Below are 12298 nucleotides of genomic sequence, written 5' to 3' on the forward strand. Positions count from 1 at the left end.
CCTGTGGGAAGAAAACTTTAGGGTTCTAGAGGTGCAGTATGTGAATTATGATATCAGGTGTTCACACAAATATAGCGGTACAGGTTCAGAGAGGACTGGGCCTTTGAGACTGATACACCAGGGAATGGGTGGATAGGAAAAGGTCTGCTGTCACCTGCCTGTTGACACAGCAGGTGTGTTTTTTCCTTGGGATTTGGGTTTCTGTGATTGGCAAGCCAGAGGTGAGCGGTTTGATGGAGGCTGCGGGGCACACATACGAGTCTGCTTGGACCCACTTGGTATGCTGCGGGCTCTCAAGGGGCAGCGAGGAAGGACGGGGGGCCGTCTGTCCCTGTTAATCTAGTTGGCAGATGACTGACGTCTCCCTGTCCATCAAAGTGTGACCTGGGGCTCACTTTTAATGAGATCCATTCCACATGACAGGCGCCACCTCTCCCTGGGCTGTCTGTCTGATCGTCTCCTCTGTTCCAATCAGATTGCTGACTACATGTGTTGCTGCTTTACTTACAGAGTGAGAGTGACTGTGTGTCAATGTGTCTGTGTGTGTGAGTATAATGTGTGTTAGCTGCTCAGTAAGTCTGTTAGAATGTCTCAGATAAGGAAGTGATGTTAATACCTCCGACAAAAACTGAATGAACATGTCAAACTCAACGCAACTGAACTGCTCCTGTCAGTCTCCAGCCTTCGAGTGTAATATTGTTTTCAGTAATAGTTGATTTTACTTTGGAAACTAGCCAGTCAACTTTGTAAAACAGAAAATCCTCATGTTCTTCCAGTTAGTACAAAACTCACACACATACTAGAATTGCTGAACAGTTTACATTGTGTCTCAGCAAAAAAAGTGCTCCACGTTTGTGGAGGCGAGGGTATTTATTCAACAGTCGAATCTGTCAACATCGCTTTAGTGTGCATGTGCTAATGTGGAATCTATGTGCACAGGCCAACATCCATCATAAAAAACTACTGGAGCATCTAAGTCTTGGCTGAATTTACTTGGTTTGTATCAGAAACACATCTTGCTGGGAGGTTGTGCAACTCTGCCACACATCTCAAATAAAATCCTCAGATTTGGAGCGACTGAGACAGAAACAAGGAAATACTAAACACAGAGACACATGGAATCCTGGCTCCTCAAGTATTGCCCAATTATTTCAGTAATTATTAAACAACTTCAAAGCTGGTATCCATGTGGGCTAAGATAATAAAATATCTGTCTTCTCTGTGTGAGTTACTAACAACAACGTAAAGGAACTTCCATTCCACAAATGCGTACAAGCTGCACACAAACACAGTCACAGTCCACTTCATTACAGTGGACAACAGCAGCAGTTCTAAAGTGTCTTTCTGTCAACTTCACACAGAGAAAAAGATGAGGTTAGCTTACTTTGGCTGGCGACTGCTGGCACAGCTGGTTCTACTGATCGCTCTTCTTCATATTGCAGAATTAGGAGCCAGATGTGCCATTTACTGGCAGCTGTTTAAGGCAGGACATTGTCCCCAGAGATTGATCATTTAACTGTAAACATGACATGACATGTCAATTGACTATTGTATTGACAATTTTGACATTTTATTCTGTTTTGCTCTCTGTATTTCACATGAAAACCATTATTATAATTCCAACATGAATGACTAACACTACAACAATCTTTCAAACTGAATTTTGGCGAAATGTGTGAGATTGATTTGTAACTTGGGTGTTGGGAGGATGAAGGGCTGATGGGCAATCAGAAGGTGATAAGACGTAGGGACTTTCTTCTGGGATTGACTGGGGAGCCGCCCACAGTTGTGACATCCCCCTACAACATTTTCACAGTTAATTTAATTGAGAACTAAGCCTCAGAGAACGACATAGTTTAGAATATGTGCTTGATGTGCCATACTGTCTCCAACAACGGATCTTTTACAACACAACTGCTGCTGGATGTTCTGGCAACAGATGTCCAGGGAGATTTGTTCTCTTTCGGCAGTGCTGAGAAAACTTTTCTTTTAGGCCATTGTAGGATTTTTCATGTTACATAGTAAGTATTTCTTCTTACTAGAGCAATTCACTTTATCTGTTTTCACTGAGCTATACATAGCCACAGTCCTGAATGCTTTTGTCTTGTGTAAACTGTCCAATTTGTCCCTGCTTCCAGCTCTTCATCTGTGTTACTTTATAGCCCAGGCTTTGAATCAAGATGGATTTCATTAACTTTAATTCAATTAAGGTGTGTTCTGGCAGAAGGCTGACAGTCTTGGCAGAGAGAGAAATCTGAACAAACTCCGAGGGAGAACTGAAAGAAAAGTGGTAGCAGGCTCTGCAGAAATTATCAGTAAAAACAAGCAACTTTGTAGTTGGTTATTGTTGTTTTGGGTGACCCCCCCTCCCTTTATTCCTCTCTCTTTCATGAACACACATGCAAAATCTTCCTGTTTCTCTCTCACACACACACAAACACACACAACTGTTTGGTCACCATCCCTCCCATGTCATTTGAATTCTTGAGCCACCTGTTTCATGCATTTCAGAGCAAGTGATGACAGGAGGATGAGATGGGGAGCGAGAGGAAGGGTGAAGGACAAGGGACTCGGCATAGTCCAGCCAGAGTTGCTGCAAATGGAAGGTAAATTAATGACAGACATTGTAAGTTATATTATAAACACTGATTAGTTTATGAGCACAAACATCCCCGTCCTTGTCAGACGATGGCAAACAAGACAGAGATTGTGAAGCCATGCAGCAGCGCTGTGAGGCTGTACTCGAGCTAACCGCTAACATCCTGCTAACATGCTCACAGTGATAATGTTAAAATGCTGATGCAGGTATATTGTTTACCATGTTAATCTTAGTTGAGTGTGTTAACATGCTAAGGTTTGCTGCTAAGCAATAAACACAATAAAGTATAGGAACCATTTACATTGTTATGTGACGATGACACCAAATGAAAAAAGTCAGAGATCACCAAAGTATTTCTAATTCATCCTGAGGGGCACATGAATGTGTGTATCAAACTCCACGACAATCCCTCCAATATAGCCGTTGAGAAATTTCACTCTAAACCACAAACCTCACAGTGGCACTAGAGGAAAAGTCAGGGGATCACCAAAGTTATTAGGATTTATCCTCTGGGAACCAATGTCAATCCATCCAACAGTTGTTGAGATATTTCAGCGGTGGTGGATCGACTGACAGACACTGCCAGAGCCATGGCGCTAGCATAGCTAATACCTTGTAGAGCCGATTATGACGGCTTAATCGCACAAAACCTCTTAATTGTTCTTGCCCTTAGTTATAGTTTACATTTCTTTCCAAACAAATCATAAGAATAAGATGAAGGATAAAGAAAATGGAGCAGAAGAAGAAAGGAAATGACACATCTGTGGTGCAGTTTTGTTTTGAAAAGCAAAGTGCTGTATTGTAAGCCAACACTTATTTTCTCAATCTTTCTGTAGCTGAAAATAATCATGATGTTGAAGAAAAAAAAAAGAAGAAACTACTGAAAAGGTTTCCACTCTCTTTAGTTAATTAAAGAACTAGCCATGGTAAAAACACAAAAGTCCCATGTATTCCCCTATCAGACCACAGACAACATTAGATTGAGTTCAGCTACCAAAGCTGACCACATTCTAGTGCAGTGTAAAACAAAAAGCACAGTCATTTCCTCTTGCTGTCAGACTGGACCCTCAAGAGGCCCGCGCCAACATTGCTGCATGGGAAAACTATTACACAAACCCCCTTCAACCAACCCGGAGCACCTTCAACCACAAAGTCATGCTATATATAAAGCCATTGTTATTGTTTGCAGTAAAGTTTACTGTGAGGAAGAAAAAGACAAGGGCGAAAAAAAGAGCTGATGTAACGTAATACATGCTCTCCTCTGGTTGATACTGGAAGAGAGAATCCACCAGACAAGCAGGGGACAGGATCAGACCCTGTGGAGCCTGTTAGGAAACAGCTTTAATTCATACCAAATCATCCCACCACAGCTGCCCTCCTCCCCTCCATTTCCCAAGCAGGAGACATGTGAGCCAGATACAATGAGACAAACTTGTGTCATTTAAAAAAAAGAGGCAGCTGTCCCATTTTTAGCCCTGCAAAGCTCCAGCTGAGTCACAGTCAGCTTCTCTGACAAAAGACTGAGAGACAAAAAAAAGCAGGAATATGACAATCAAGCCGAGCACAGGGAGATCTGGATGAGAAAAATATGCATGAAGAAAAGAGTTCCATTAATCTTAAGAGACAATCTCAAAAGGCATGTCATGTGTCAGTCCTCAAAGGAGGAAAAGTAACAGCATATATTTTTGGCTGATTGCAGATTTGTGAGCAAGCAATGACATTGTCCTCTACATTTATTAACATTACAGAGAGGCTATTGTTTTATCTTCACAGTCTCTTCACTATTTTATTGTTAAAGTCAACATTGCCAGCATCACGTCAGGCCAACATAAATAACAAAAATCTAGTTGGGGTTACTCACAAACTAACAGTATGTGGTCTGAATTTGAATCTCCATAGTCTCTTCTGCAGGCATGAATGAACTTGAAGAATAATAGACATTTATTGCTGTATTTATTCAACAAAAACATAGCATTGTGGCTCTTATATTCCAGCAACAAGACACAATTCGTGGAACTCCTCCAACAACAAGAGACTGGACTTAGAGTCAGCATTTCTGGTTCTAGTTTTCACATTCAATTAACTTTTGTATCGTTTAGCTTTTGAGCACATAAGCAAACTGTCCTATAATTCCCTAATAAAGAACTGTAATGTGAAATTTGATGTGGAAATGTTAAAGGTTCGCAGCGTTGAAGTTTAAGACTCAGCTTTAAAATGTCTAAAATGCATTGCCTAAAGTTAGGTACACAAATGGTTGTAGTAAATATTAGATAAAAAAGCAAAGTAAAAAAGTCACCAGTAATAGAATGTCAATTTTCCTTTCTCAGGTGTCTCAAAACAACCAAAGTTTTCATGGCCTGATTGAAGTTTTCTCCTCTGTCTGCCAGCTTTGTGTTGGAGGTATTACTCTGCAAAGTGCGGCGTTATCTTTTTTCCATTTAAATGCTAATGAGCGTGCTGCCGTACCAGTCAAAGCGCTGCAGAAACCGTGTGAATTTTTAATATCTTATCACACCAAAAGGTAACAGCTCTCCCGGTGAGGTGGAGGGATGAGTACATGTTCCCTCATTAAATTCTACACAAACTGAGGGCCTTTTTTGTGTGTGTGTGTGTGTGTTGCTAATGTGATGTGTGTGGTCAGTTGTGAGCACTCACATCTGTCTGTGTCATTTAGATGTGTGCGTACATGCAGATGTGCGCAGCAGTGTACAGGTGCACTTGTTTCTTCACCTCATCAGTAATGAACAGCTGTTAATTGCCTCCCCATCATGTGCCAGCAGACAGAGGCTAAGGTTGTCACAGCTTGTTAATAATTACTTTCCGTGAGCTGGTGGAGTCATTAATGACAAAAGGTTAGAGGTAAATTCATTGAATGTAATGAAACTCTCATGAGAGAATGATCTCTGCTCTTATACTGTCTGGATTTGTATTCACCACTGGCACCTGTTTCCATGAAAACCGCCAGTGTCTTCCACAGTGAATGTTAATGTGGTGCATTATTTCCTCGTTATAGAGTTACAGTGGATAAATAGATGTAAAACGCTCCTTATGTGCAACTCTCAGAGAACTCAATAAGAACGAAATGAATAATCTATGCAGCGTTGCGTTCATGTCCTCCAGGAAAATGACAACGTTTTTAAATAGATATGTTCGACTTGCAGTCAAAGTTGCTTTGTTGAAACTGGCAGGTTTAGTCTGATAAAAGTGAAGCAGTAGAAGTGACGTGATGTAATATCTGTATTAAACATTAAACTTCTCAAGAGAAAGAAGTAAAAGTCTCCCACCAGCAGTATTCAAACTCAGATTTACAAACCTGGCATCCCCTCTGCGGAACAAAAAGGCTTTATTTCACTTTCTTGCAGAATTCCTCTAAACATGTTGCCTCTGTGGTCTGACACCCGATGGTGATCTTTGGTTTCATGGTTATCAATCATATTGTACTCGTCAGATAGCTGCTAGAGAAAGCAACGCTAGAGGAAAAACTGGAAAGCATGAGGGACTTTTACGAAGGCGGGCACTCCTCAAAGCCAGAATTCAATAATTGCTTTCCTCTTGTCTCACGCAAGTGACAGATGGTGAGGCCACCAGAGAACTGAAGATGGGAATAATATTGTTGATTAAAAAGAAATATAGGAAACAACATGCAGCTGTTGGCTACAAGACAAAGACAAACAAGAAAGAGTGAAAAATGGGAATAGCAAAAAGAATATTGGTAATGACACAATTAAACTTGGCTGGCCCACGCACATTTAGATTGGGGATTGTTTGAACTGCTGATATGTGAAGTTTTGGGAAAGAGATTTCATTGTTTGACTGATTTATTCTCAGTGGGTGCTAAGAGACTGGGAGTTGTGTTCCAGATATTTATGAAAGTTGTTATTTATTTGGCTCTGTACCGTCTGGTGCTCAGACCACCCTTCAAACACAAACGCCCACCTGCACATGTTAACCAGTGAGTGAGAAAAAGAGTCTGATGATTTTTCAAGAACGTCTGAGATTCAGACGGACTAAAGCATATCAATAACTTCCACTTTGTGTGCGTGAGCTCGTCAGCGCGAGGGTAATTTTTTCCCAGAGCTCTTTTCCGGTATCAGGGGAAATTTAACACTTTTAATGGCAAATGCTGATGCTGAGCTCTCTTCCTTCCTCTGCTATGAGCATCAAAGCCTGGAGTCACACTGCTCAGCCTCTTTTGCATACAAACTAATGTGGCGATTGTCTTTCTAAGACATTGTTCAAAGGACAGAAAACTCAAAGTCACAGCCAGAGATCCCATATCTTTTTGTTCCCATTTATCATGAAGGTACCTTTTTGTTATGAATCCAATTTATTCAACACAAAGGCTAGGAAAAAATAGAAAGTATACACGTTTTTTTGACAAAATAAATGACAAAATTCACATGCAGAGTCATTCATCAACAAATTGGTAATTTCACATGGAGCACGAGAGTAAGTTTCAGTGAAATTACCACCCAGTCAGTTCTTTCAGTGGTGCAGGTTTTATAGTTTGTCGCTGTAACATAATCTTTCCTGTGAACTAACACAAAGGCAACAGTAAATCGGCTCCACAGCCATGATTCAATAAAAGTAAGTCATTGTATCCTTCAAATTCCTATCTGATTCTATACATTTCTGCAATGGTAGCGTATCCAAGACATGCATGAAACCTACGCTACAGTATTTATCATTTATAGAATAATAAGCATGCAGACTGGGCGTCAGCTGCATGTGCGTTGACTGGATAAGAAGCAAAATAAGCCAGTGTGATCAGGGGAGGGATCGGGGGAGATTAAAAGATTTAAGGCTCCATTTGCCCATGAATATCTGATGCCTATCTGAGGCAAGAGCCAGTGATCCTCTGTCAGGTCGTCGAGGTGTCGGAATAAATCTACCTTATCTCCATCTGGCCACTTTTCAACTGTTTCTTAAGCGAACGTGTGGCCACATTCCTGTTGTGCCACAAAGTTATGCAGAAGCTGTTTGCATCAAATAACAATGTTCCTTCTCATCTGAAATCACTGCTGGATTGGATATTATTTCTTCCCCTTTTGAGTCAAAATATAGTAGGTGATTAATGTTTCGTTCAAAAAGCAAACACTGCTCCATACTGTGAGACTGCCAATACCAGCAGATACTGAACAATTGTTTGGCTCAGACCTGGCGTCTGAACGCTTCTCAGCACAACTCAATGTTGGCACCAGCCAGAAAATAAAAACCAGTAGCTGGCAGTCACATGCTGGTCAAGTTGTGAAATGACATCAAGTGCTATTTTGATACTCCAGCTTCTTCTGGACATTAAAAATAAGTGCATCTGATTGCAGTGTTTTAAACCTTATTGTTGCTTGCAATTTGGACACAGGTTTGTGAATTTGTCTCAGAAGAATATTGCTTCTCTGAGGCAAAATAAAGTCTACATTACATTATCACAAGTCTGAATGTGTTCTGTATGACAGCCCTCATGTGTATTTTACATTGTGTATTCTGCAGTAAAGTCATTATGGGGATATTTTAATTGTAATAGTAATTGTTTTTTGAGAGCTCCACAAAAAAGCATGCCTTTGCCTATTTTATCTTGATCTTTAAATGTCTATCTTTGGTGACAATGACAAATGCTAATGGCAATGAAAACAAACTGCATCATTCTATCGTACTAAAGGCTTCAGGGTTAATTTCAGTATTTCATTTGAACACTATGAATCAACTTCAGTGTAACAAATCACAAAACTATAACATACTATAAGCACAAAAAAAGGGGGTTCCCACTCTTTATATGATAAAAACTGAATATGAACATATGAGAGATATTATAATTACTGATCAGTGGGAAACGTATTACAATGAGGACACACAAGTGCACATATATGTTGCCAAATTCATTTAAAGTAATTAAAAAGAGATTAAAAAAAAATGTTTTGAATTTGAATAACGCCAGCTGCCCTATATTACATGTAGGATACAGTTTGTTCTTCATCATTTTAAGTGAGTTCACCTCTGTAGCCCCTCTGGAGTGGGAGAGGATGCATAGCAGACTTGCTTTGTGCTAGATTTCGGGGCGGGACGGATCGCAGGGATGCTAAGGTAGGTTCCCTCCCCCATGGGTGTGTCCACTGCCGGGAGACCTCAGTGTATCCACCTGCACAAGCCGCTTCCCTGCACTACACGACTTGAGCGTCGCTGTGCGTGGTGGACGCTCCTCTCTCTCTCTCTCTCTCTCTGCCACTCTTCTCCAGGAACAACTCTTTGTTTCAGTGGACAATAACGAATCTGTTGATACGATTTAGAGATCACTTCAAGTTAAGGCGGCTGCTGCAAGTTAATTTTAAATCCAAGCTTTGTTTGGCTCTGGGGATAATCGTGCGGGATCTGCGGCGGATACACTGATTCTCCTGCGTGCGGACAGAGGAGCTCAAAGGATCTGGAGTGGATGGTTTTAAATGTTGACGAGCTTTTAACACAACATTCACTGGACGGAAGTAAAAAAAGGTAGGTCATAATGCAAGTGATGTTTTTATTTATTATTATTTATTTATTTATTTATTATCTGTATTGACACAGATGTGCTTATAAAACAGTAAGAAGCCACATTTGGTGGAGTCGAAAGGAAAAGATGCATGCTTCAGGTGCAAGATTATGGCTGTGATATTTCAAATATATCTTAAAAGTTCTGTCGAAAAAAAGGGAACATTTTTAAGTCTGAATATTGATAACGGTTTATTTTAAGCGACAGACTTCGGATATATGTGTGTATGTGTCTGTCGGGTCTTCTCTGGCGAGTGGGAGGTAGTTTTAAATGAGACATTCTACGCTCCAATACAAATGTTCAAATACTGCATGAACTAAGAGCAGTGTGTTTTTGTGAGTATATGCGTGCGTGTTTGGTGGACAAGGAGCGTGCACTGAAAGTTTTGGCTGCATATGATGCTGTATTTTATCAATCTAATATATCCCCAGTGATTGAATGTAGTCTAGTAACTACCCCTTAACGTTACTTTTTAATATCTAAAATCCTCTCATAAATGGCACGTGGTTCATGTTCATGTCCTCATAACTCAAAGCCCCGTCACGCTTTATTTTGGTTAACGGTCTGCTTTGGAGTTGTGCCTTCAGGGCTCAATGTGGAACTTGATCTTAAACCCTGACTGACAGTTTGACCTCCGACTCAAATCCACGTTTACGAGTAGATGCATGGATAATTAAAGCGAAACACCCTCACTAAAATTGGGTTTTTTTTTCTCCAAACGTGGCACTGTCAATTCATTGTACAAGCTTTTTTTTGTTTGTTTGTTTGTTTGTTTGTTTGTTTGTTTGTTTGTTTGTTAGACCAGCTCGTCCACACGCTGATAACTTGGAGCGTCTTTAAAATCTTTGTATGGGGACATCATTAACCTCAGCTCCCTTTGTGGCTGATATCCGCACGTTGATGGAGAGCACTGCTCGTTTAATGAGGAATCTCTGTGGTGAAATGAATTTATTTGCGTGTAATAGTGATACCATTTCCTGACCATGGAATTTGCCTCTTTTCTCTCTCTCACACACACACACACACACGTACACACGTTTTGTGTCAGTATGAAAAGTAAGGAGGGAGGTGCACGCAGCTCCTCTTTCTCCCTCTGGAAGGAGACTTGGTTCGTCCACACTGTTGCTCTCACAGCACACAGAAGCAGACACGGATAAGAATAACAGTAGAGGGACGTTACAATGAGAGATTCATCATAAAACCCAGTTGTAATGATAAAAAAAAAAGAAAAGAAATCAATGCAGCATCAGCAGAGTTACTTTCAAGACTCCTGCAACTGTCAGGTTTTATGGTTGGGGTTAAGTTACATGGTCTATACCTATTGCACACCCTGATATAATTACCTGGTCAAGATTTAAAGCATTTAAACTCCCCCATAATATATTTAGTCAAAGCATGGAACCTATAGAAGGATACATAACAGATCCAGTTTTTTGTGTGTCTGTCCCTGCCTGATGGTCTGTGTTGTTGGTGTATGACTTCAGTACCAAAAAGCTTTATTAAGACTACACAATGAAGCTAAGTGGCTGAAGCTGGTCCCTGCAGTTGGTTTGAAGTAGAGGCCTATTGACTGATGCTCATCCCTTTCTGTCCCTCAGCTCCTGGACTCTCCTTCTGCTCTGTTAACTAACAGAGGGACAATGTTGTGGGACAAACTGTGCTGGCTACTGGCCCTGCTGGCCTTATCGTACGCGGCGCTGCCCGCCTCCAACGAGCCCCTCTCTGCTCCCAGGATCTTCCTGTCCTTCAAAGGTAAGGCACTCCGAATACTTGCTGCATCTGTGACCCAGTTTGTTTAGTTCTGTGCTTCTCTACACAGATATGTAGATTTAATCACCAGAGTAATGGTCGTTTTTGTCATCAGTCTTTTATTTCTCGGTCTTGTTGTGGGTAAACTATTGGCACTAGCTGAATTCGGAGCTTGGCAAGACTGGCATTTATTCCTTTACTGGCTAACAGAGAGTTTGATTGTGTGTCGTGATGAGAGGGATGAGGAGATGTGCTGCTGATTGTCCTGACTATTCAGGACCAGAGAACATGTCTTCATCTAATCGCCTGGCTGCCATTAGTTCCTCGAAAAGGCCTTTGTGCGACCTCGGCTCCCTTCTGAAATCAAGTCAGATTTAACACTTGGCTGGGCACACACTCAGGGCGCAGATCCAGCATGTTATGAATGTTTGCCAGTGCCACATGAGGCCCTGTGTGTGTTGAACTGTCATGTTAAAATAGGTCTCAGCGGTGCAGTCTCCGGTGCTTTGTCGTTCCAGCGTCGGCGCTTCCATCGTGTCCTTGTAAAGCTCTTGAGGCTTTATAGAAGGCCTACCTCTGAAGAAGACTTTAATAAGCGTCGGTCATGAAGTGGCCACACTTCACATATCAGCACCGTGTCGATTTTGAACAGGTGGAAACACTGAATGGGAACTGGAGGTTTCCCTGCTAATCATGGCATTGAAGAATGCAGAAAATGTGTTTTTTTCAATGGCATCTACAATCTGTCAAGTGTCTCTGGTCATATCTAGTCAACCCTGGAATAGCAGAATGAACTTGTTTGCTGTAACTTCATGTCATGGTCTCTTGCTAAGCTGATTAAAACCTTTCTCTCGCCCAGATATGTTGCCTACCTGTTAGTTTTCTTTCTCACCATCTTTCTCTCTGTCTCTAATCAAGTTGGATTTCACCCTCCACTGGTCTGACATTTAATTGGTAGAAAATAGTTCATTTATTTTCTACTTCTTTTAATCGAGTTCCTTTTGGTTTTTAATTAGTTTTGGAGGTGACTGTATGCCTCACAGAGCAACTTCAGATAGCTGAAGAATAAAAATGAACCCTAGGCTTTGTATTCCCTAATTGTATTGGTTTTGCACCGTACTGCTGGGAATAGCTCCGTAAAGTGCTTTTATAAATTTTTTATGTGCAAGTGTACTTAACCAAATACTTGGCTTTAGGTTTCTTGATAACTGTCTAGTGCTGACACACAGCTTTGCTGTAATAAGTGTCTTCTGATAACATAATCCAAGCTAATTTTTAATAAGCATTTCAATTTTGTTGATAAAACAGATCGAGGAGACGAGCTACAAATGTAGTCTGCCAACTGTAGTAGCTAAAAGAGTATTTTTTTTCTTTAATTGCATTGTTGGATTTGCTTCTGTCTCTGACCCAGCCTCACATGTTCATCCACA

General features: G+C 40.9%; 1 protein-coding gene across 1 annotated transcript in view; it reads left to right on the forward strand.

Annotated features, from left to right (window-relative positions):
• Positions 1-10721: 10721 nt before the first annotated feature.
• The window catches only part of LOC129105240 (semaphorin-3F-like), a 44559-nt gene continuing 42982 nt past the window's right edge, over positions 10722-12298 (forward strand). The window contains exon 1 of the mRNA XM_054616144.1: positions 10722-10871. Within this exon, the coding sequence (XP_054472119.1) occupies positions 10760-10871 (112 nt within the window). The 5' untranslated portion in view covers positions 10722-10759. The remainder of the gene's footprint in view (positions 10872-12298) is intronic.

This window comes from Anoplopoma fimbria, chromosome 17 (genome assembly GCF_027596085.1).
Source record: "Anoplopoma fimbria isolate UVic2021 breed Golden Eagle Sablefish chromosome 17, Afim_UVic_2022, whole genome shotgun sequence".
Taxonomy (NCBI): domain Eukaryota; kingdom Metazoa; phylum Chordata; class Actinopteri; order Perciformes; family Anoplopomatidae; genus Anoplopoma; species Anoplopoma fimbria.